General features: G+C 48.5%; 1 protein-coding gene and 1 long non-coding RNA gene across 9 annotated transcripts in view; one reads left to right on the top strand and one right to left on the bottom strand.

Moving 5' to 3' along the window:
- TRDN (triadin) overlaps positions 1-25,600 on the top strand; it is a 334,586-nt gene that overhangs the window by 92,779 nt on the left and 216,207 nt on the right. For all 8 annotated transcript variants that reach the window (XR_008597030.1, XM_054979502.1, XM_054979172.1 and 5 more), the window contains 2 exons: positions 12,795-12,905; positions 23,040-23,105. Coding sequence is in view for 7 of the 8 variants with exons in the window: in XM_054979502.1 (XP_054835477.1) it covers positions 12,795-12,905; positions 23,040-23,105 (177 nt within the window). In the remaining variant the exon portion in view is untranslated. The remainder of the gene's footprint in view (positions 1-12,794; positions 12,906-23,039; positions 23,106-25,600) is intronic.
- Positions 7,250-8,418, bottom strand: LOC129329892 (uncharacterized). Its single transcript, XR_008597035.1, has 3 exons — positions 8,158-8,418; positions 7,786-7,837; positions 7,250-7,427 (listed from the first exon to the last, which is right to left on the bottom strand). It is a non-coding gene; the product is annotated as an uncharacterized LOC129329892 (long non-coding RNA).

Genomic DNA, 25,600 nt, shown 5'->3' with positions numbered 1-25,600 from the left:
ACTTCTTTTAGGGGGCACAGTTGGACAAGGCAGTTTATCCTTCACTTTACTCTGGGTTCCAGCAAATCCTACCCTCAGACTTTTTTATGACAAAAAGTTTCATTCTAATTTTCATCATGTAATATCACAATAAACAGTATCATTAATTAATTAAAGCATATATTGACATTTTAAACTGCTCTTCTGAATTATGATCTTTTATTCATTAGAGTCATATATACATCGAGTACATTTTTATCCAGTCCTTCCTATAGGGATCTCAGGGCAGCAAGCATGATATTCCTGAAGTCAAAACTAAAGCCAAAAATAAAAATAAAAATGCATGCAGAGATGGGGGGGGGGGAGTGGGGGAAACCATTTTGTTTTGTATTGAGTCAGATAATAATGGTTATCCTACAGCAGATCAGTGAATCCTGATTTGTCTTGGTAAATCCTATCTTTGGCAATGGCACTCTTTCTTTTCTTTTTTTTAAATAAAATTTTATTGGATTAGAATATATAATCATTCAATACAAACATTTCCCCTTTGTAAATATCTACTTCTAACCCCCTCCCTTTCCTCCCCCCTTCTGTTTGACTTCCAACAGTTTTCCAACCCTTTGTCTATCTTATTACTTACTTACTTATTACCTCATATAATCTGTTAAACATACATTTACAGCGCAATCCTATGGCCGGCCCCAACGCCGACGCGGCTGCACTGGTGGTGTGGCGGCGCCGCCGGGCCGGATCCTGTGCCAGCAAAGTGTGGCCGCAGCGGCGCCTGCAGCGGCGCAGAGATGCAATTTTGGAGAACCAGAAAGTGTTGTGGGCGGGTCTGATCTACGGCCGCCGCCAGGCGCAGCCAAAGGGCGCTGTTCCTGACAAGCGTCAGGGGGAGGGGCCAGGAAAGGCGCAGCCTATGGGCAGCACGCGATCCCGGCCAGGCCCCAGAGCAGCAGGCAAACCGCGCCCATGCTGGCAGACTGCCTCGGCTCGTGTGTCGGGCGGGGCTCGCAGTCGGGAAGGAGAGGGGTGGGCGTAGTCTGAGAAGCCTTTCCCCCGTTTGCCCAATGTAGCACCAAGTCCCTGGCGGCCGCGTCCAGAGAGGTTGGCATGGGACTGGCAGGCGCCCTGCCATGAGGAATCCAGGGCAGCAGCCAGTCTCTGGCAGCAGGGGACAGCCCCCAAGTGGTGCCGAAGGGGAGGGCTGGCCTGAGGCCGCCACCAAGAGGCAGACACAGCGGGCCTGCCCCCTCGTCCCCATCCCAAGGCAAAGAACACAGACACCCATTGCACAGAAATCAGCCTTTATTATTATATCATCCCACCTCCCCCAGCAGACGTGAGGAAGGGGAGGCGTGTAGGAGAGCCGCCTGTGCAGCAAAACACCCCACCCCACCCCCAAGGCGGCAGCGGCGGTCACCGGCGAGGCCGGCGGCCGGACCCCCTTGGCCGTCCACGGGCCCGGCCTCTCGCACGCAACTGGGCCCGAGGGAGGGGTGCCTCTGGGGCGGGTGGAGCTGCTGCAGCGGGTGGGGCCGGAGGATCGAGGATGGCGACGAGCCGCCCGAGCAGGGCTTCGGCACGGACTTGAGAGGCACGGACCCCTTCCCCCACTTCCAGTACCGCAGCCATGAACTCCCGGCCGCGGTTGTTCGCCTCCTCCCATGCAGCGTGCACCTCTAGCCGCTCCCTCTCGATCGCCGCCCACATTGCGGCTAGTGTCGGGGGAAGCCGCTGGGCAGGGCGGGGGCCGCGAGCCCGTGCGCCTGGAAGGATCCCCTCCATGGGCCCCTCCCCCTCAGAGGCGGAGCCAGGTCCTTCCCGCACACGGCCCATGGCACCCGGGGGCGGGGGGGCTGGAGGGGATGGTGCTGCAGGCTGGGACAGCTCCTCGAGCGGCTCTGTCGATGAGGTGTCCTGAACCGGCGGAGTCCCAGGGCCACCTTCACCCTCCACCGACACAGGGAAGCCGAGCGACTGCAGGAGAGCCGCTCCGGCAGCAGAGGTCCTCCGGGAGGGTGGCAGCTCACGCAGCTGGGCAATCACCTCCCCGCCTATCTCCAGGCGCATGGTCCCTGCTGGAGCGAGACATGGGTGGGAAGAGGCCCCAGGGAGGGAAGAGCAGCGGCCCAACATGGGCTGCCACAGGCCACCGAGCCGGGCCAAGCACACCCATTCCAACTGCGGCCGCAACCCCTCGTCTTGAGACCGGTCGGCGCCATGAGTGGCCTTGGATGTGTGGCCGAGGCCGGCGGCCGAGCCGGTCCCTGGCCCCACCAGCAGCAGGGCCACAGATACATACCGTGCTCCGGATCCATGCCCCCCGACGGGCCCGGTTGAGGCTCCTCGTCGCTGGCAGCAGGGGCTTGCTGTGGCGGTGGAAGGGCTGCCTGTTCCTGGGCCCCGCTCTCTGCCAGGGGGGGGCACAGACTCCGCTGCCTCTGCCTCCGCCTGGCTTGGGTCTGGACCCTCAGGGGCCGTGCCTACTCACGGGAGAGGCCCTGTCACACATGTGCCACGATCCATACGTCCCCCCCCTCGCCTCCCTGAATCCACAAATACTAACCGGGCAGGACCTCAACGCCCAGGCCGCCCACCACCGCCTCCGGGATGACCGCTCGCATGACCGCCTCTGGGCCTGGGAGCCCCTCGTCAAGGGCCCGCTCATAAGGAACCCCCTGAGACATGAGGAGGCGCACTCGTTTGCGCGCGGGCCCGAAAGAATCATTCCAGCGCTTCATTGCCGAGTGAGCAGTGCGGGGCGCGTTGCCCACAGCCGAGACCCTGTCAGCTGCCATCTGCCAGAATGCCCGTCGTCGAGACCGGGACGAGGTGCCCCTGTGCGTGCTCAGGGCGACCTCCGCATTCTCCACCACGAGCCCAAAAAGCAGCACTCTCTCGGCCTCTGTCCAGTTTGCCTGGCGCTGGCTTCCGCCGCCACTAGTGCTCTCAGCAGACATGGGGGTAGTGCCCGCTGGAATGTCCGGTCCCCGAGATAAGTGGTGGGAACCAGCCACCTAGTCATGTGCTCACCCATCCCCTCGGCAAGATGGAGGAGGGCACAGGGGGTGCAGGACCGGGAAGGGTGGCTGGGACGGCCCATGCAGCGGACAGAGGACCTGCTCCTGAGCACCACTTGCAACGGGCCGCTGAGACCGGTAGGCCTGCTGCTGTGCGTGGGGGGGGGGTTCAGGGTGCTGAAACTCAACCTGCGTTCCTTCCAGGCAGGACCTTGATCATCCCCGCCTGGTGCCCGCCACTGCCGCCGCGGCTCCCAGCCATCCGGACCAGCCACCTCCTGCCAGCCGTGTTTGTCCGAGCGGCCCTCAGGCGGCGCCGCCTCAGACGCCGCCGCCGGTTCCAGGCCAGGGTGCCATCCCTGCTCCTGGGCGACATGACTTGCCTGGACCGCTTCCGCCTGGACAGGGCAGCCATACAGGCTCTGTGCGAGGAGCTCGCACCCGCCCTTCAGGGGCAAGCTGCGGCTCCCCGGGGCATCCCCGTCCTCCAGAGGGTCCTGCTGTCCCTCCGCTACCTTGTGACCGGCTCCTTCCAGGGAGTCATGGCTGAGGCCTTGGAGGTCTCCCAGTCATCCGCCAGCCGCTGCCTGCATGCCTTCCTGGACGCCCTAGTTGGTCGGATCCGCGAGCACATCCACTTTCCCACCTCGGAGGCAGAGTTGGCACCCATCCGGGCTGGCTTCTCCTCCTTTGCAGGCTTCCCCAATGTGATTGGAGCAGTCGACTGCACGCATGTGGCCATATGCGCTCCCAGAGAGGAGCCGCAGGTCTACAGGAATCGGCACCGGTTCTACAGTATCAATGTCCAGGCAGCCTGTGACCACCAGGGGATCTTCACGGACCTCGTTGCCAAGTTCCCGGGAAGCGTCCACGACGCACAGATCTTCACCACCTCCGGCCTGAACAGGCTCCTGTCATCATGGCCTGAGGGGAGAGGCTGGCTCCTAGGTCAGGAGTTGGTGGGGGAGCTGTGAGGGGACGGGGATGGGAAGGGAGATCCTAACTCCGCCTCCCCTTGCAGGTGACCGTGGCTATCCATTGCTGCCTTACCTCCTGACGCCATACCCTGCGGATGAGCCTGCCGACAGAGCCAACTACAACCAGGCCCACCGGCGCACGAGGATGGTGATCGAACGTGCTTTCGGTCAGCTGAAAATGCGCTTCAGATGCCTCCATCACACGGGCGGCCGCCTGGCCATGCAGCCGTTCACCGTCGCCAAGCTCGTGGCTGCCTGTGTCATGCTGCACAATATTGCCGTGCGCCAGCAGCTCCCCTTGCCAGCCACAGAGGGCCCAGGCGAGGACCCCTGGCTGCCGCCCGCCGGTCGCCTTTCTCCTGACGCCCCGGCAGAGCCCCAGGAGCATGACCGAGCTGTGCGAGACAGGGTCGCGGAGCACCTGTGGCATGCTGCGCGCTGAGGGCCATGCCTGGCCATGGGGGGCTCGGCCGGCCAAACACTCGCCCTTTACGCCCCTATGGTGTCCCAGGCGGCCCCTCCGAGTCCCCGCTCCCTCAACCCCTGCATGTAGAGAGCATGGGAAAGCCGCCCCGGCCAGCAGCCACCGCCCCCCATGGACGGGCTGCACGGGAAAAGCGGTTAATGAACTTGGCTTTATTCCCAATCGATTCCAGGGCCGCATCAGGCGCCCAGAGAGCAGCTTGCCAACCCAGAACCCCGGCCTCAGCAGCCAGGAGGGTGAGGGCTAGGTAGCGCGTCGGAGCAGGGGGAGGCCAGCGACCCCGCCACGGCATCCCCGTTACAGAGCAGGGGCCCGGCTGGGGTCCAAGATGCCTGTGCCTGGGATGGCATATCGGCAGCTGCCCGGCCGTCTGCGGGGACGGGCTCCAGCTTCGGCCGCTTCCTGCCAGGCCCCTCCACTGGGTCACCCTCTGGGTCTTCAGCGGGTGGCGGGTAGCGGGGTGGAGACCAGGCGGTGAAGCCCCTCCCAAGTTCCTCCTCATCTGGCGAGGGGCTCCGGGCGGGCGCCGCTGTGGGGGCAAGAGGTGGGGGATGGGAGCGTCAGGGCCCCTGTGGGCTCTGGGGTTATTGTCGCGGCCGCAGGCCGCCCCACCCCACATGCCCGTGCCCCTCCTGTTGGCGAGACTCACATGGTGCCGCTGCCCGCGCCTGCTGGAATGCCCCGTGAACCCGGTCCATGGCAGCCATCCACCTGTCATTGATGGTCCCTGCAGAGGGGGGAGAGAGGGAGGGGGGGCACCCGTTGGTGGCAGCCCGGCATCTGCTGCAAGCACCTGCAACCTGCGCCTCGACGGAAGTGGCTGGGACGCCTCCGGGCCCTTATGGCCTGCCCTCTGTGGCAGCGGAGGAGGCTCCCTGGATGGCGCCGAGGACCCTGACTTACTGCGCGCGGGGCCCGCAGCCACCTCCTCTTCCAGGAGGTCATGCTCCACCTCGCACAGCGCCGTGTCTAGCCACGCTCGTATGAGGTGGGCCTCCTCCGCACGGCCAGGGAAGAGCTCCTCCAGGTAAACTGGCCGTGCAGTCATTGCACCCTCATCTGCCAGGAGGTCATTCCCGGCAGCCTTGGCAATGAGCTGGGCCCCGAGCCTGGCCGCCCACTGCTCCCGCCACCCGTCGCCCTCCATGCAGCCGGGACCGCTGTGGGTATAGTGTTTCTGTGCTGCCCACCGAACTACACCGCCCGCCGGCATGACCTTGGAGGGTCTGAGATGTAACAATTCCCTATCTTCTGTCTGGCAGCTGCATAGTTCATGGATAGGTTCAGCACAGGCCCCCCCCCCGTCTCAGACCTGTGGGTTGGAGGGGAGGGGGCCGTGGTGGTTGGCTTCCTATGGCCCCAGGGCCCTCTTCCCTTGCGGGGATGCTGTGCTGCTCAAGTGCATCCTTGCAGGACGTGAACCCTTGGGCCTGGCTGTACGTTGCGCCGTGGGACTGGGAATAAAGCTCATCTACACATGGACCCGTGTCTGCCTGCGATAGTTTGGTGAACTGCCAGCCATATCCTGCCCTGGCACCATGAGCGCATGACCAGGCCCGCGGTGACAGCGCATCCCTTCCAAGGGGGGGGGGCTTAGGATGCACAAGGACTGGCCAGGGGCCGCTCTGGCATGTCTTCCATATTGCCCTAACGCACCTGCCCTGCCTGGCATGCCGCCCTGAGCTGGGGCAGTCACGCAACCTGCCATCAGGGGGCCCTCCCGGGCCTGGGGTGGCCACCCAGCCTGCATGGCCCGGCCGGGGAAGGGGCACGCTGTGGCAGCCAGCCGGGAGGCCTCGGGCTCCCGCATTTTAGCCACTTTGCGCAGCTGATGCGCTCTTCCACTGCCCCTGTGGGCGGGGCCAGCGGCCTTCCCTGCAGGATTGGCGGGGCTGGCAGCCTCGGAGTGGTTCCCCCCCCGGCAGGGCAACGCGAGTGGCCACAATTGCTGAACGCAGGAGACGGCGCCGAGCCAGGGCGGAGCCACGCGCAGCCTCGGACACACCCCACCCCTCCCAACAACCATGGCCTGTTGGCGTGGGAGGCTGGCAACTGCTCCACGGGATTGGATGCGAGGCAGGACGCCCTGGGGTGGAATGACCAATGGGGCTGCTGCAGACGCCCGAGGGGCTGGACCCACTCTGGGAGGCGGCCGCTCATGGGACTGTGTTGCTGGGGCTGCGGCTGCGATGGGGGCGACCCTCCCCAGGCGCGCGAGACCTCCTGCCCGGGATATGGCATCCGCCTGCCACCACCCTGGATTCTCCATTGGTGGGGGCTAGGATTCCCGCGAGTGGACCGTTTCCCCTGCCATCTCCCGCTCCCTTGCAGCGGCAGCTCGCACCACCCTCTCCCTTGCTTATCGGGTGCCAGCTATTCTCCCCACCGGGGATTGATCCCCCTCCCCGCTCACATGCCCCGCCCCAACCCTCTACCTGGCCATAGATGCAGGGGAGTTAGCCGTGTTAGCCTGTGGTAGCGAATTCAAAAAGGGTCCCATAGCACCTTTAAAACTATCCAATTTTATTGTGGCATAGGCTTCTGAGAATCAAGTTCTCTTCAGCAGATGGGTGGTACAGACACTGGTCAAATACAGAGGAGGAGGGGGGAGGAGGAGGGAGGGGGCGGGGAGGCAAGACGGGGTGTGTCGGATACATTTGTGGCAATGTGCAGGTGGGGAGATGTGACGGGAGTGTTGGGGGAGGGGCGGAGGACGAAGTCAGACTCGCAGACACAGAAAACAGTTGTTGTACATCTCGTTTTATTGCACTGGAAAGAGCGGGCTTGCGTTTAGGCTGGCGAGGGAGCCGGAGCATTCCACACAGCCCTCCTTCCCGCTCGGAGGGGCGGGGCTGGGATGCAGGCCGCGGCGCGACGGTGCTTCCTGGGCTGCAGCCAACCGTCCGTCAGAGATGTTTGGGGAGGGCGGGGCGCGGGGGAGCAGCCATGCCCTGGACGTGCCTGTGGGGGAAAAAGACACGTGTGGGCTTTGCCTCGTTCCACTGGCAAGGCAAGCCCCACACTCCGCCATCCGGGGGGGGGTTGCACATGGTCGAGGGCAGCAGCTGATGCATGACGGTCTGGTGAGGATGCACTCGGCCTTGGCAAGCCTTTACCTTTAAGGGAGAGAATGAGCTGGTCACAACAAACACCTGGCCACATGTGGTTTTCGAGGCGCCTGCCTCTGAGGCAGCCAGGGGCGGGCATGGTTGCCCCCCACCCCTGCTGGGCCTCACCCAAAGCGGCAAGTGAGCGGGTGGGTTCAGGTGAATGGGCGGTTTGCACTAATCTGCGGAATGCCCCCCCACCTCCTCCTTACCTGTCAGCGCTCTGTCGGTCATCACCAGGTGGGAGCGCAAGAGTCAGGGCACCTGCAAGGAAACGGGAGAGCATGCGGTTAATTTGCAAAGTGTCATTCCCTTCTGCCACGGAAGGGTTAGTTTGTTTGTGCTTAGTTAGAAGCAACTAGCATGCATCAGTTAGCTGTGGAGTCATTCTTTCTATCACGGTAGAAAGAGAGTTAGGCAGTTAGGCACCTCTTCCCCTTTATGCGAAGTTCCCCCAGTTTTTCGCAAAGTCCCCTGAGTGCATTCTGCGCCTGCCAATGTGAATGCCCTCAGCCCGTTTCGGTTTTCAAAGGGGCAATGCCACTCAGCAGACGGGCAGAGCCTCCGGCCGAGTGCTCACTTACCTGGGGGTTTGGGCGGTGCTGGCCGGATGTTTTGTAGGACGCGGTCGCAGGTGATTGGGTGCAGAGAGGGGGGCTCGTCCATGCCGGGCGCGCACGCTGATTGGTCCCCGGGATAGTTCTCATCCTATGCTCCTTCGGGCCATAGGGGCGGGGCGAGGCGCTCAGAGAGGGGGCTGATTTTTCGCCGTTCCATGGACGCCTATGGGCTACGCCTTCTTTTTCCGTGGCGTAGCTTTTTTGCGCCGCTGTGGGCGTTCCCGCTTCTGGAGGAGCTTAGGGAGCGGACTAACTCCGACCCCGCCTTGCTCCCCGCCCCCCCCTGCGTCGGCGTAGGGCTCTACGCCACTTCTGCGCCGCCGCCCGGGCGCCTGTGGCTTGCACCGGTGCTGGCCCGCCGGCGGGCCAGCGCCGCGTCCCAGCGCGGGCGGAAGGCCACTTACGCGGGCGTACGGGCTAGATGCGCCCTCGCAAGCCTTAGTTCGGTTCCTGTTCACTTTCCGTGCCCTTCTTAGGATTGGGCTGTTAGACTCTTTTCTAAGCTTATTATTCTTTTATAACACAGAATTGCCTTTAACTCCTCCTTTGCTAAATCCTATATTCTAAATAACACATTGCTAGCATATATTACTAAACTTTATATTATTAGTATAACATTTTATCCATTTTCTGTTCCCTTACTTAATCTCTTTATTCTTCCCCATATAAGTTAATCAATTTAACATATTCTATATAATTCTTTAAACATTACTTATTCTCAATCAATTTTAATTACTTAATCTCTTTGTTCTCCTCCATTTAAGTTAATCAATTTAACTTATATTCTATATAATTCTTTAAACATTTCTTATTCTCAATCAATTGTAGTTATATAAAATATCTGTTATGCTAAAAAACTACATTAAAAATACCTAGCTAGCCTGCTCATTCATATTCATAATATGTGTTCGTAATAATACATCTATTATTTAATACTGTGAATAATATTTTTTTTTATCTTAACCCTAATCGTAGCTTAGAATTTAATAATTAAATCCCCCTTTCCTGGTAAAGCCACTTCTCTCTTCTTTTATAAAGTCTCAATAATTCTCGAACTGCCACAGTTTCCCTTCCACATCCCATTTTTTCTCCAAATATTGCTTCAGTTTCCCCCAATCCATATTAAACTGTCCTGGATCAAGGTCTCTAAGCTTCCTTGTCATTTTGTCCATCTCAGCCATGTACAGCAATTTGTAAATCCAATCTTCAATAGTTGGTACTTCTTGCAATTTCCACTTCTGCGCATATAAAAGTCTAGCCGCTGTTGTCATGTAGAATAACAATGTTCTGTGTTGTGCTGGAATATCTTCCATTCCCAAGTTCAGTAGCAGGAATTCTGGGTTTCTATTAACTTGAAACTGTAATATCTCATTAATCACTTCTATTATTCCTCCCCAGTATTGCTTAGCTACCTCGCAAGTCCACCACATATGATACAAAGATCCTTCATGCTTTTTACACTTCCAGCATTTATTTGACATATTAGTATTTCCTAGCGCAATTTTCTTTGGTGTCAGGTACCAACGATATATCATTTTATAAACGTTCTCTTTGATATTTGTACATGTCGTGATCTTCAAAGTTGTTTTCCACAGGTATTCCCATGCCTCCATTGTTATCCCCTTGTGAAAATTTATCGCCCATTTCACCATTTGAACTTTAACTGTCTCATCTTCTGTATACCATTTTAAAAGTACTTTATAGATCTTTGAAATTTCTTTTTTACCCTCTTGAAGGATTACCTCTTCTAATTCTGAATTCTCCATTCTTAATCCTCCTTTCATACAGTCCAAATTATAAAGATCTCTTATCTGTCTATATTGAAACCATCCATAACTTGAGGACAGCTCCTCTTCTGTCTTTATTCTCAATTTAGAGGATTCCAATAATGTTATCTCCTTGTATGTTAAACACTGTTGTTCATTTTTGACAGTCCTTGGGTCTATTACCTCGAACGGAACCACCCACAGGGGGATTCCGTCCTTCAGGTAATTTTTATACTTCTTCCAGACAGTAAAAAGGCTTCTCCGAATATAATGGTGTAGGAACATAGAGTCAGCTTTTACTTTATCATACCACAGGTATGCATGCCATCTGAATAGTTTTTTGTATCCCTCCAGAGCCAATAGCTTGCAATCCTTCAACGTCATCCACTCTTTTATCCAAATCAGTCAGATTGCTTCATGATATAATCTTAAATTGGGCAACTGCATTCCACCTCTCTCTTTAGTGTCCTGTAATACTTTCATTTTCACCCGAGGCTTCTTGCCTGCCCACACAAAGTCCAATATTTTCTTTTGCCATTTTTCAAATTGTTTAGAGTCACGAATAATTGGAATTGTTTGTAGCAGGAACATAACTCTCGGCAGTACATTCATCTTTACTGCTGCAATTCTTCCCAACCACGACAAATTCAGCCTATTCCATTTGCTCAAGTCTTGCTCTACTTGAGTCCACAGTTTCTCATAGTTATTCTTGAATAGGTGTATATTCTTCGCGGTTAGTTTGACTCCCAAATATTTTACCTTATTAGCAATGGCACTCTTTCTATTGCCTCCCTACCAGAGACCCAGCTGCTATTCCAGCCTACCTCACAGAACCTGGCAGACCGAAAAGCCTTGCCATATCCCAACTTGCTTACCTTTGGTTGCCAGCAATACAAGGATAGAACCAATATATCCCCGCCCCCCAGCTAAGGAAACAGCAAGACTTTCATATTCCTTATCAATCTCCTGCCAAGAAAAAAATCCTGCTTCCATTTTCAGAGTACCCCCTCACATACCAATTTGACCAAACCCTCTCCAAGCATCCCATTTATGCTCCAAGGTATACAAGATTTGTGGCAGATACTGCATGCTTCCTACTCTTATCATGATTTTGTGTCATGTCTTTAGTGAACTGACCCTATATTGCATCCTTTCCTTTCCATTGCAACTATTCATATCTGCGCCAAATATGTGTGCTATATTGTCCTTCAAGAGAAGGGCAAAACAGATTTAGTTATATTATGCAAGGCAAGAAGTGATGCAAAGCAAGAAGTGATTAGGTAATAATACATTTTTGAAGTCAATAATATAGTATTTTTTTAACCTAAGAGCCAAAACACACGTTAAGAAAAACCTAGGTTCAGCACGTGTTCTCTTACCTCAAGGTTTGCCGGGATCTGTAGGAGTCCTGGAAGCTTAAAGTAGGCGTCCTGGAAGCTTAAAGATCTGTAGGGGTCCTGGAAGCTTAAAGTCCTGGAAGCTTAAAGGATCTGCAAGCGTCCTGGAAGCTTAAAGGCGTCCTGGAAGCTTAAAGCTTAAAATACAGGCGCCTGTATTTCCCTTTCCCTTTTTGCTGCTCTGTAAATGCTAAACTTTAAGCTTCCAGGACGCCTACAGATCCCAGCAAACCTTGAGGTAAGAGAACACGTGCTGAACCTAGGTTTTTCTTAACGTGTGTTTTGGCTCAAAAGCTTCATTTGTTAACAGTTATTTGCTGCAATCTTGTACACTTGTACATTTAAGAACCCTATAATGCCATTGACATCAATGTATTCTCATTGCAGTCCACAAAAGTTACCAACTAACAAATATTTTAGCCTTCCTACACAATAATCACCCTTCTCCCCATTTTAGTTTCAGAAATTTCCAGTTCTGGAAAGATATTTTTGTTTGCCAGCTGAGTAAAATCTTGTCTTTCTGGAAGAACTGAAAGCAGATTTAGTTATTAGTAATTTAAATTTAATTTAATTTAATCAATAATTTCAAGTGCTGTGCTGTTCTAATAACAACAGCTGGTATTTTTCATTGAATAATAGAGATAAAAATATAACTCTCAGCATTATACTAGACTCCCAGATCCACTGTAGATGAGACAGTAAGAGATCTGGGATGTGGTCTCTATATTTTTCTTGTGGGTAGATGACTTACCGTAGCAGTCCTAGACATTCTTCTAATTACATTGAAGTCAAAGGGCTTTGAAAGGTGTAACTCTGTTTAGGATTGCACTGTTAAATTGTCAAACCAACAGGCAAAGAAAGGATCAACCCCACCTTCCAGTACCATGGCCCTTCTCTGATGCTTGTCCCTAAACTGATTGCTTTGAACGCAGAAAAAGACAGAGATGTAGTCTCAGATTTTCTACCATACTGTTGATATTGTTGAGTTTGGCCTTCAGCCAGTTGTTGGTATCCTCAATCATTGTGTCTTATGATTTTAATTTTTAATTTACTATAGATTTTTTCAAAAATTAAAACTAGCTTTTTGTAGCTTTTTCTGCCAGTGAAATGTTTACTACAAGCAAATATGCTGTCAAAACAGTTTATGCAAATTTGCAAACAAAGATAATTAGCTTTTCCTGATAGAGAAAAGATGTACAGCAGGTCAAATGAAAAACAATAGGAGATAGAGCAACATATTCTGGGCTGTGTTGCTTCACAGTTTCTCCCAATTTCAAGCTAACTTGCAAGGGAATCCTTGTCAACCTTTCTTAGAATGAATAGAGAATGCAGCCATATCTGGAAGAGTAAGAGCTGTGTCCATAGTTAAACTGAAGGCCTCATTTTGTTTTAGTTTCATTCTGTTCATGTTATATAAAATATACCTATTATTTTATAGTGCACAAAGAAAAGCTGGAAAAACATGAAAAACCTGAAAAGAGAGAAAAGCCTGGAAAGAAAGGGAAACCTGAACAACCTGAGAAACTGGAAAAAAAAGAAAAAGCCATAGGTAATCATCCTTTTTTATGAACTATGCACAGTGGATCATAAAGTTCTCACTCATTCAATGACTGCCAGAGATGTGGAGAAATGCCTCCGTGCTGTCCCCCTCCCCCAAACAAGGAGAGGAAGAACCCCAATTAATGGTTGTTGGGGGTTTTCCGGGCTGTATTGCCGTGGTCTTGGCATTGTAGTTCCTGACGTTTCGCCAGCAGCTGTGGCTGGCATCTTCAGAGGTGTAGCACCAAAAGACAGAGATCTCTCAGTGTCACAGTGTGGAAAAGATGTAGGTCACACTATGACACTGAGAGATCTCTGTCTTTTGGTGCTACACCTCTGAAGATGCCAGCCACAGCTGCTGGCGAAATGTCAGGAACTACAATGCCAAGACCACAGCAATACAGCCCGGAAAACCCCCAACAACCATCGTTCTCCGGCCGTGAAAGCCTTCGACAATACAACCCCAATTAACTTTGTTCTCTGCTGCTGCTCCCCCATTGGCCAGTACATTGATTATAATTCATCAGCTGTTAATAGGCCAGTCTCTGAGAAAGGTGTGCATCATTTTCATGGTCTTATCAGTGATGAATTTGATATCACATGAGTATCTAGAGGAGGGAGGAAAGCTAGCAAAGGGCAGGAGTCCGCCCTAGCTTTAAAAATAAAATTTGAGCTTTGAAGATGGAGATAAAAGAGACTGAATTGAAAAGCAGTGGGCTGGGAATATATAGTGAGATGAATGGAGGAATTGGAGGCAAAAAGTTGGTGAAAGTAGCTAGGTTCTGAGTAGGGCTGGGGAAATATGCTACAACCTTCATTACATTCCCTTCACACTTCACTGTGAGAAAATCTAGTTCAAAGCGTGGTATGAATCAACAGCCATTTGTGTTTGGATTTTTCAACTCATTGCCACTCTATAACAGATAAAGCTTGAAAATTATTAAGAAACACAAATTCCAGGGTTTACAATTTATTAATTTTAAATCAGAAGGCAGTAGAATTGATCCTGTATTTCTTTTTAGCTTGAAATAATACTTCCATTTGCAAAATCATAATGTTGAGTCCTTACGGCTGGCTGGCACAACGAAAGTGAGTTTGCAGCTGAGGAAAATAAATACTATTGGTTGGATCTGCTCTGCAAATGGCAGCCCTTTTCTTTTGATGCCTCTTACTCCAGTGGAAGGTGCTTGGACCAGGGGAAAGTGTCACTGTTAGCAGCATGGATCTACATGTAATCATGAAATTGTTTTTGTTTCCCAAGAGTGAATGTGTATAGGCTCTGCCTGGCCATAGTGACTGAGATTACATCTTGAGTTCCTTTGAAATGTTTGTTACATCAGGAAATAGTGAACTATACCATCTTGCCATATGTCTGTGACTGGCGGTGGTGGAAAGTACCATCAAGTTGCAGCCAACTTATGGTGATCCCATAGGATTTTCAAAGCAAGAGACATTGAGAGATGGTTTGCCATTGCCTGCCTCTGTATACTCACCCTGGACTTCATTGGTGGTCTCCCAAATATTAACCAGGGCTGATCCTGTTTAGTTTCCAAGCTGTGACAGGATCAGGCTAGACTGGGCCATCCAGGTTAGGGCATGGCTATAAGTATTATATATTAACTAAATTGCATCACACTGGGGGGGGGGAATCCATCTCCATTGCTGTTTCTTCTTGGGATTAAACTACAATACACTCTGCTTTGCACAGGAAGATATTGCTTTCTAGCCACAAAGAAGTGGATGCTTAGCTCCATCGTTTTCAGATTTAAAAATTCATATTTGTAAAGCTTGAAATTTTATCTGATTAGGTTTTAAAATTCAGAGAAGGGTAGCGAGGTGAAAAAAATGAAACATTGGTTTTAATTAAATAAGATAATGAGCCAGCTAGGTTGCAGTTGAGGCTGTGGATAGAAAAAGACTAATTAATTTAGTGATTGCTGATTTGTTTGTAGATAGTGTGATGTTAAATGTTAAATACTTTATTCTTTAGGGACTTGAATAACAAATCACAGGTTTTTGTAAAGCATTTGCATTCCAGCAGTCATTTTATTGTACGTGTAGAAACCACAAGAAATATATTTCACTTACACGTAGGCTGTTTCCATACTACCTTAAAAAAGCGGCAGGCTCCCAAAATGCTGGCTGCTTCTTCGCGGGATGTTTACTTTAAAACAGATGCAGGGAGTTTTTTCAGCCCATATCGCAGGAAGAAGCCGCAAGCATTCCAGGAGCCTGCCGCTATTTTAAGGTAGTATGGAAATGGCTGTAGTAAAAGCTGTATCACATTGGACAAAATGAGGGGACTCCCAGGGAGGGAGTCTGGGTCTGGGACGCGGTGGGAAGAGCCCTCTGGCAAATCGAGGCAGGGGGTAAATTGCCCGTTTGTCCCTATGGAGGCCGGCAGACGTGCACGGCACCCTGCGTGCTGCCGGGCCACAGAAAACGGCAAAGAACAGGACTAGGCGGAAGCCTGTAAGTAAGCGAATCCCTTCTGTCACTACAAGCGCATGTGAAGGAGTGGTGGGATCTGAAGTTAAGAAGATTCGGATTTTTCCCCCTCGCAGAGTCTCGGAAGATTGGCGGTCCCCCCCCCCTTAAAATGGCAGCAAAAAAGCAGAGTCCTGCTCTGGGCAAGTCAGTTTCGGCTGCCCTGCAGGGAAGAGGGGAGTCGCTCGAGGAATTGGTGAAAAGATCGGTCATCGAAGCCATAAAACCCTTTGTTGACAAGCTGAATGAAACAGATCAAAGGGTGGGCTTAATTGAGAGCGATGTGAAAGCCATCAAGGAAGTAGCGGGGGGGCAGAGAAGTCTGCTTGGGAAAATGTGTCACTTATGAGAGCAATGAACAAGGAGCTAAGTTGGTGGAAAACCAGCTGATTGGGCTGCAAGTGGAGCGAACACAGACCATTTTGCGTCTCCAGAATGTTAAAGAGGAGGAAAACGACGATTTAAGGGATCTTGCCTCGGAACTTTTAGCGACACCCGCGAGGGCAACTAAAGAAGAAGTTAAAAGTGCCATTTTGGGAGTCCGTCGGGCTTCTTCAAAATATGCAATGAAGCGGCAGCTGCCTCGCGAGATTGTTACTGAGTTTTCATCTAGGAGGGTCCGGGACACTATCCTATATAACTCATATAATGCGGACTTGGACTTTCTGGGAAATAAAGTCAAGATACTGAAGGACGTTCCATTTTTAGTTCGAAAGAGAAGACTTAAGTATAAAAGGCTGGCAGCTCTCTTGAGGGAACGTGGCATAAAGTACAAATGGCTATTTCCGGAAGGAATCTGGTTTAGTTATAAAGATCAAGCTTACAAGATTAATTCGGAAGATCAGCTAAGGGATTTTGTGGACAAAAATCAAGAATTTGGGCAAGACACCAAGCAAAAAGAAGAAGATTCGAAGCCTGAAGGGAGGGGGGAGGCAATGAGCGCTGCGGCTGTAGCTGCTCAGAGAGAACTGCATCCGAGGCCCAGGGGGGGGGGAGATTTAATTTGAACTGTAATTTGTATTTCGTAAGATCAACCATTCCATCATTACTTTATTAAGCTTTAATTTTTAATTATGGCAGTATGAAGGGAAAGCATTGAAGTGTAGTGTTTAGTGTTTGTATGCTGCCTTCCCCTTTTTTCCACCCCCCTTCCCCTTCTCTTTTTTCCTTTTTTCCCTCCCCTTGTACTATTGTAGTTTCTTGTAGTTTCTTGTTTTAGATGTTAAAAATAAAAAATATTATAAAAAAAACATTGGACAAAATGAGGCTTGTTTCTTGATTGTGGCTTATGGCATAATACGTAGGTTAATCTTTAAGCCACCACACAACTATTCCCCCCCCCCAATACAGAAAGAAGAGACAGACACAGGTGATGGGAACTAATGGGCCATTTTTATTTAGCGACAACATATCATTGAACATGTATACACAGCAAGGGCCTAACTAGCAGTACAGGTCAGGACCTGGGGTCACCGCTGGACCTCCACCTTGATGTGTTTGGGCAATCCCCACTGCCCCAGGCATGAGCCATCCATGTGCATGGCTGGGACCCAGCTGGCCAGGCAAATGGTTTCCCCATACAAGCCTATAGCATCCCAACCATGAAGCATGAGGGCCTTACTTGTACAGGCAGAGCCACACAGCAGTCTGCCCACTCAGCTGGCAGCTGTCGAACAATACCAGCAGTCCTGACAGACCCAAATTCCCCCCCAAATGGGGATGTGCCGAGGGAGCTCATCCTATTTACAGCTCCACCCAAAGCCAATTACTACAACCCACACAAGAAGTGCAAGGTAGGTGAAACAATCTACTCTCCGTAAGCCAGTTTGGAGAAAGGAGAAAAAATTCCTACCTGGCCTTGGAAAACAGTAACCGGCTAAACCTGCACTACTACAGAGCGAGCGGGTGGGTTGAGCACAAGGCAACTGTGGAGCAGGGGCAGAACTACTATATCAGGCACTTAGCTCTGCCCCCTCCTCCAGCCCCCAGACAGCCGGGAAGAGCAAGCTGTTGGCTCTTTCTCCAATGGGGAGGTAAAATCAGTCCCTGACCATAGTCAGCTACACTGTTGGTGGAGTGGGCCAGATTGTCAGTTTGGCAACAACAGACTAACTCAGTTACCCCTCTGGAATTTGTCACATAGAACAAAGATACAACATACCAAGAAAGTTTCCTGCCTAAGTGTTATAGAAAAGTACAAGGATTTAGGAAGAACTAATCTTTTTCCTTCGTTTTGGATTTTCATATGGAAATAATGATGCTATTGAATTTCACAGCCTGTTCTTTAGACATGAAAATGTTGCTTTTTCTTTGTACAAACTGAACTTATCTTCATGTTATTTTCAGTTGTTTTATACCAAGTTTTTCCATTAATTTTACCCATTTTAACATTATGTTTTGCATCAGCTACATAAAATACATTAAAATTTTATTGGAAACATAAAAAGACAACAACATGCAAAAAGCAAAATAACATAATCCCTCTATGAAAAACAGGAATGAGACTGTGGTGTTCTTCCCAGGATTTATGAGATTTAAAACTCGAAGGACTTATGAAATAAGAAAAAGCAGCTTGCCTGAAACCCTGATGGGGATGAGTTTAAATTAAAATATTCAGTAATATTTTGACAGTTTTTGTTTAGGTGGTATATAAATCAGATAAGCAAATAATAATAAGTAACCTTCCCTGGCCTCCATTATATCCCCAGGACTGTTACATTAACTGTTTCAGCAGAAATCACAGGTTGTACATTATATCTATTATATGATTATGCCATGAAATTGCCATGAAAGCAACGTTGCTCTCCCAGGCGCAAAGACTACTTGTGCATCATTTCCAAGTTGATGGATGATAATAAAAAAACTGATTATATTGTACTTGCCTGTAAAGAAAATGACTTGCTTAAGGCAAGTAGACGTGTGGTATTTGCAGGAGCATTTATGGTCATTTTTCATTTTAGTGTATTGAATTTAAGGCTTTCTTCTGGCATAATCATGTTTCAGTATTTTCAGAGGCCAGTTGGGTTAAGGTTCATGCCCTGCAGGGAATGGAACTATTGACAGACAAAACTGCTGTTGCCTGAAATAACAGCTGATAAACCTGGCTTAAAAGGATAGTCAATTGTCATTATCAGTCTTGTAAGAGGGGTAGGATTTTTGTCTTGATCTTTAAAAATATAAATCACAACTGATGGTTTTGAATCCTGGTGAAAACAAGTCAGGAAGCAAGTGCCATAGCTGAGCATATGAAGCCCTTTTAAAAATGTGGAAATCCCATGCATTAGCTATTTGCCAGGGAAGTAGGAGTGAGGGTATCAGAGAATCATAGATTTGGAAGGGAACTCCTGGGTCATCTAGTCCAACCCCCTGCACAATGGAGGAACTGCCTCCTCCCCTCCCCTCCACCCCCAGTGACCCCTGCTCCATTCCCAGAAGATGGCAAAAGACCTCCAGGATCCCTAGCCAAACTGGCCTGGGAAAAATTGCTACCTGACCCCAAGGTGGAAGTCAGCATTACCCTGGGCATAAAAGAAGGCCACGAGAACTTAGCACTGATGTAACCCATTCTGCCCTCCCCCTCATGATCTGCCCAGGTTCACAGAATCAGCATTGCTGTCAGATGGCCGACTAGCCTCTGCTTAAAAACTTCCGAAGAAGGAGAGCCCACTACCTCCCAAGGAAGCCTGTTCCACTGAGAGACTGTTCTAACTGTCAGGAAGTTCTTCCTAACGTTTAGCTGAAAACTCTTTTGATTTAATTTCAACCCATTGGTTCTGGTCCAATCTTCTGGGGCAGTGGAAAACAACTCTGTGCCTTCCTCTATATGACAGCCCTTCAAGTACTTGAAGATGCCTATCATATCACCTCTCAGTCATCTCAGTCAGGTAGGATGATTTCAGATTCCCAAAGTGTTTTCCCAACTGATTGGTGAATATATGTCTTTAAGGAACCATACATGTGCAGCCTAAGGCATCGTTGAGCTAATTGCTGCACACACAGTGACAGAAATTTCTTTCCATGTGCATGCATACCCTAGTTGGAGCAGGTGTATGATTTTTAGCATACTTTAGAAGTAAATTCCATGGGAACAATAAATATACTTCAGGCTGATCTGTGCATCTTGTGTTGGGGGAGGCTAGAAGTGGGAAATCATCCAATATGTAGCCCCATCACATGTTCATAAGCAGATCAGATCAGCAAATGAACAATGTGAGAGGGGGGTGTCCAACTGATTTCACCTTCTTACTATAGCTTCCTTTGTCACATGGCATATTGTTCTCAAAGATTCTAATGCCCCCAGCAGCAGACTAGCAAGGTGCAAAGTGCTGTTCAAAGGGGGGTACGCAGTAGTTGGTTTTGCTAAACGGGGTGCCATTCAAACTGCCCCAGTGAAGTGCAGGGTAGTGGCAGAATAGGCTGGGTAGAGGTAGAGTTTTCTTTTCTTATAACCACAGCTCAAGTCCAGGACAGGCTCTAGAAGAAAAGTGCCTGTAAGGGGCTTTGGATTCAAGCAGCAATATGGACAGGAGAAGGCTTCTCCACCTCAGCATCCCTTCAACACAGAGGCCCTGGTCCCAAGCAGTGACCCTGCAAAGACAGGGGAAGGCTTCTAATTAGGGATGTGCATAATGGAAAAAATGAGCCAAAAATACACACAGAACTTGCTGGTTTGGCTCACTAAAGCAACTTCTGGAATGCTGAACCAAATCCGGGAAACTAAATAGTAATGAGTCTCTCCTGCTAAAAATGTGTGTGTTTCATTTTGGTTTGTATCTTCCAGCAGCAGGCAAGCACCCAGCTCGCCTTGCAGGACAGCAGCTTATTTTCCTGAACTGCACCAATCTGATACAAAGGGAGAAAGACCTTACATTATTAATTAACTCTGTTGGCAGGAAGGGGGAATGAGACCAATGCACTTGACTGCATCTCCTCAACCCCCGCTCCATAGCTACTTGAGAAATGACATTCTCTCCTTCCTTGCCAATTGGGACATCGCAAGGAGAGACCCCTCCCCACCTATCAGCTTTGGAAATGTTTGGAAGGGTGATTTCAATGATTGGCTGCAGTTTGAATGACGCTTCCCTGGGAGGGACTTACATCTGAGTAGACCTGTTTAGGATTGCTTCCATAGTCTCTCAGGGCTCTCTCTTTTTCTGAGTTAAATGGCAAATGTATACCTACTCCTCCCTTTCCAAAACAATCCTGCCTGCCCCCACAGAAAAAGAAAAAAAATATATGAGGAAACCATAGGTCTGTTTGAGATGGAATTCAGCCAATCATTCTGCCTGTCTGCATCTGGGTGACAGAGAAGATTGGTGGTGAGAATGGCCCATTTTGCAGCAGAACACTGAGAATCAAAAGGAAGGATTTGGATTTGCTCTTCATTATGGAAACAAAACTACAAAGCACAAGGAAACATAGCAGCAACGGGCAACAGCAGAATGCAAAAGCAATGTTATTGGTGTTATGGAAAAAGAAAAAAAAAAGAACATGAAGCAGGATTGTTTTTATTGTTGTACACTGCACTGGTTGGAGCACTCCCCTACTTTGGAATGCCCCTTTGCTGCTGCTCCACCTGCTAACACTCACCTTGTTTTTGCGCTGTTTTTGGTTAAGCATGAAAGCAGCTGTCCCAGAGCCACATTTCCCCACTTCACTTTAAAAGAACAGCGTGAATTTGCGCATGTGCAGCCAACACATGTGCAACAGACTGAACACATGAAAACAAAAAACCCAAATGGATCAGTTCTGGACTGGCACCGGCTGACCTGGAACAAACTAATAATGGAATGGAATTATTCTGGAAGTCCCAGAACTGAAACAGAAATGGAAACTTTTTTGGTGCACACCCCTGCTGTGTATCTCCCTATCCTTGCCACTACCACTTAGGTCTAAAACACTTAAGAGATGAATGCTATGCCTTTTTTAAAAAAGTTTGTTTCTAGTCTTTTCTAGCTTTCTGGTCCCCTTCCTTCCTGTCCTTAGTTGTAATTGGAGAGGGCTCAGTTATCTGTGGGAGATGCTTTCATGCCCCTAACAATAAGGATGGTGAGGACAGTGCTTTTTTTAAAAAAAATAAAAGGTGCCAGTACTTCTATATAACAAAAACAACATTCAATTTATATACTGCCCTTCAGGATGACTTAATACCCACTCAGAGCAGTTTACAAAGTATGTCATTATTATTCCCACAACAATCACCTTGTGAGGTGGGTGGGGCTGAGAGAGCTCCTAGAAGCTGTGACTGACCCAAGGTCACCCAGCTGGCTTGAAGTGGAGGAGTAAGGAATCAAACTCGGCTCTCCAGATTAGAGTCCCGCGCTCTTAACCACTACACCCAACTGGCTCTCTTATGTTGTTGCATTCTCATATGAGGTTGCACTGATTTCCCACTAGTTCCTTCCCCCAAAGATGCTGGTACTCAGTACTGGTGATGAGTACTGCTGCAAAAAAGGACCTGGTATGGACATTTCTGAAGATAGCCCAGTCCTCTTCCAAATATGGCCAGGAAAGGGAGGTGGAGGGTACAGCAGTGGCTGCTGGAACCAGCCAGGCTAAGAGATGAAGTATGGAGTAATTATATGGGGACTTCAGAAAGCTCCACCCTCTTCTAAATGTTAGGTAAAGAGTGAGGGAGTGTTTTATGATGATAGATGAGCTCCTTTCTGATAACAGCTGCATGAAGGAAAAAAGGATGTCTAGTGGACAGGGGATAGATAGGCTGGCTGAGAAGCCAAGGGACCTTGGGGGCAAAAGCGCCACTCCAGTACCATGGCTCCCCTAGCAGCCCCTTGAGACACTTGGGCCATGAGCCAGCCATGAGGGAATGGTGGAGAAAGTGAACTTGTTTTCCTTCTAAGGTTTGCTGTATACAATCTTTGGTCCTTCTGAAGGTAGCTCTCAGAGCTGAGAAAGCAGCAATATTTTTTCATGCTTTCAAACAAGGAGAGGTTCCAGAGTAACAGTTTCTATCTGTGTCAGCTGAATGCTGGAAGGGGGCTCTTGCTTGTACTGGCTTTAATAACTAGTTTTCGAGAACGATCCTAAGGAGGTCTACTCAGAATCCTACTCAAGTCTGCTATTGGGGTTTATTCCCAGGAAACTGTGCTTAGGATTGCACTGTTCATTTTAAAAGTCTCTATGCACATGGTCACTTACTGAGACAGTGAATTGAGCATCTTTCATGTAGATGACTGGGGAAGGCAATGGCAAACCACCCCGTAAAAAGTCTGCCAAGAAAACATCATGATGCGATGTCCCCCCATGGATCAGTAATGACTCGGTGCTTGCACAGGGTACCTTTACATTACCTGCCTATATTCCATAATATAATTGCAAAGAAGGAACTTCTAATGTTTTTCAACATGTCCAAAATTTGGTGCATAAGAAAAAAGCAAAGAATTCACAACTTGCACGCCTTATTTGCCATATTAGTAAATGGCTATGTGTGAATTGTACAGAAGATACATACATTATTATGCTACTTTTATGTGCCTTAAAAATTAATTTTTTGCCACAGCTCCTTGACTCATAATGTTTTCCAAACTGCTCCACTTCTGCTCAATAAAATACTTTCCCTTACTTTCCTTTGTTCCTTATTGTGCTATATCATTTCCCCTTTAATGGAAGTACTAATATCATTTCTACTTCTTTCTAGTACCTCCCAAGGAGAAGCCTGCAAAACAAGAAGAGCTGAAAAAGAAACCACCTCCTTCACTGAAAGGTAGTTTTAAACATTGGATTCAGTGCAGTAGTGATCCTGCCATGAAGTAGTCTATCTCAAGCAACAAGTGCTAGATGCTACAAAAGATATCCAAAATATTAGCAAATGTGATCAGGAAGTACAACCTCTTGAACTTACTAGGAGTTCCCAAAGAGGATGCTCGTGCTACTCCATTCATGCCACTGCAGTTTGCTTATAAGAACTTCCCATTGGATTGTACTTTATGTCAATTAATATGAGAGGCTGTTGCCATTTTGAACGTTCTGCCAAAGTTACCTAGATCTTGGGCTAGCTCTGCCTTAATGCTTTAGCTTGGAAGGGGGTGTGATTTACATTTGGTGAATAGCTATTTCTTGATTGCAAACATCTGTTGATTACAATCAAGTGTCCTGTGGCATCTTAATGTGCAATGATCTTATTGTGCCATGAGCTCTGTGGGCTACAGACCATTATAACTGCACTGACATTTGGCTTTTTGGCAGTTTTCCTTCAAAACATCTGCTTCATGTAAGTCTTCTCCTAGTGCAGCACTGAGCAAGCAAACTATGGTATCACGTAAGATGTGGCTGATGTTTTTTCCCTCCAAAATTTTTTCCAAAGATAGGTCTGTAACAAAGTCCTTTAACTGTGTATCAGTTTTCTATTTAGTGAGGATCAGGATATTTCTGAAATTGTTTACCATGCACTGGTTGGTGACTTTCATAGTTTCTAAAAATAGAGTTTTTATTTACTGCACCATCTTTTTCATCCCAGCATATTATGTGCATTTCTCCCACTGACAGCTTTACTTTTGTTCTGTAGCAAGGCAAGTAAAGATGCCTTGATAAGATGTACATATCTTGCAATTACCACACATATTCTAGAGTGTGTGGAGCCAATCTGCTATTCTTTGTATTGGTATTCTATTTTAAGTAAAAAAGAATATCTAAATGTTTCTCATCAAACTCTTCCTTGCTATTTTACAGTTTGGGGGGGGGGTACTAAATGTTTGTTACAAATGTAATATCCTGGTCCTATGTATTTACTATGTTCAGCTATACTATGTATTGAAGCATTTATACATTACTTTTTTGCTGCCAATGCAACATACATAATAAAAACAAGTCATGCAAACCTTTACAAAAGATTAGAGGAACTCCCCTGACTTCACCAGGGCACTGCAGTAAAGCTCTTGCCATTGCTTCAAGACCACTTCCTAAAATAATCTATAAGAGGGATGGATTTGTTTAATATTGGTTGTACAGGAGTTTATATCTAGTGAGGTAGCCTCAAGATATGTTGGTTCCATGCCATGAATGACATGTGTGTCCAAAAGTTATCAAACAACTAGGTAACAAAGCAATGGTTGAATATGCTTATGTCTTTCATCATCATGTGGAAAGCCACAGCATTCTAGATACTTGTACATCATTTGGGTTGTCTTCAAGGGCAATTCTATATCCAGCATATTACTGTAGCCAATCCTGAAAGTTAAAAAAAAATGGAGAATTTGGCTAGGTCCCCACTGTCTGAGACAAGACATAGCCCATGTGCAAATGCAGTGGCAAAATATACTTCTACCACCACCACTATCTGGTCAGCTATGGATGATTTCACCACTTCTATCATAAGTATATTAACCCTGTCTGTGACCTGGGAATTCTGCATTAATATCACTTCTATCTATCTAGATTCAGCATACCTTATTTTATTTCATCAAATTAACCAGAGCCTCCAGAGACTGGTTTAGGAGAGAAACATCTCCTGGATGTTTAATTAATGAAATATTAATGACACCAACTATGGCCCAGTATAATGAGAGCCAGTTTGGTGTAGTGGTTAAGAGCATGGGACTCTAATCTAGAGAACTGGGTTTGATTCTGCACTCCTCCACTTGAAGCCAGCTGGGTGACCTTGGGCTAGTCATGGCTTTCTGGAGCTCTCTCAGCCCCACCCACCTCACAGGGCATTTTGTTGTGGGGATAATAATGACATACTCTGAAAACTGTTCTGAGTGGGCATTAAGTTGTACTGAAGGGCAGTATATAAATCAAATGTTATTATTATTATTATGTAGGTTTTGAACACCATCAGTGATAGTGTGTGTTGAACTTATTTCCACATATCTGAGAAGCAGCATCTCTGAGCAGACAGACAAGAATGAAAGCACTGGAGAGCCAGCTATAGCCACTAGTTCAAGCTGTTTCAAATGAATGGTGTTGTTCAAAAAATGGAATCTACTGAGAGATCCAGTCAACATCAGCAGTCAATGTACCTCCTGCTCTAGATATAGATTAATAAGCAGGGATTCTCTGCCTATTCCAACCATAACCAGACTAGAAACTCAATTGAAAGAGGCTGAAGAAAAGGAGTTGCTCAGCTACCATATGCTCTATTAATGTCTCCAAAAAGTGTGTATTGGACATGAGCCTAAAACTGATTAGGTTATCATTACACACATAACTTTTTAGAAGTGTATATGGTCTGCTTTTCTCCCCAGTGGAAACCTAAAGCAG

Source organism: Eublepharis macularius, chromosome 1, assembly GCF_028583425.1.
Source record: "Eublepharis macularius isolate TG4126 chromosome 1, MPM_Emac_v1.0, whole genome shotgun sequence".
Lineage (NCBI taxonomy): Eukaryota > Metazoa > Chordata > Lepidosauria > Squamata > Eublepharidae > Eublepharis > Eublepharis macularius.
The sequence above is the reverse complement of the archived record's forward strand: the minus strand, read 5'-3'. Positions and strand labels throughout refer to the sequence as shown.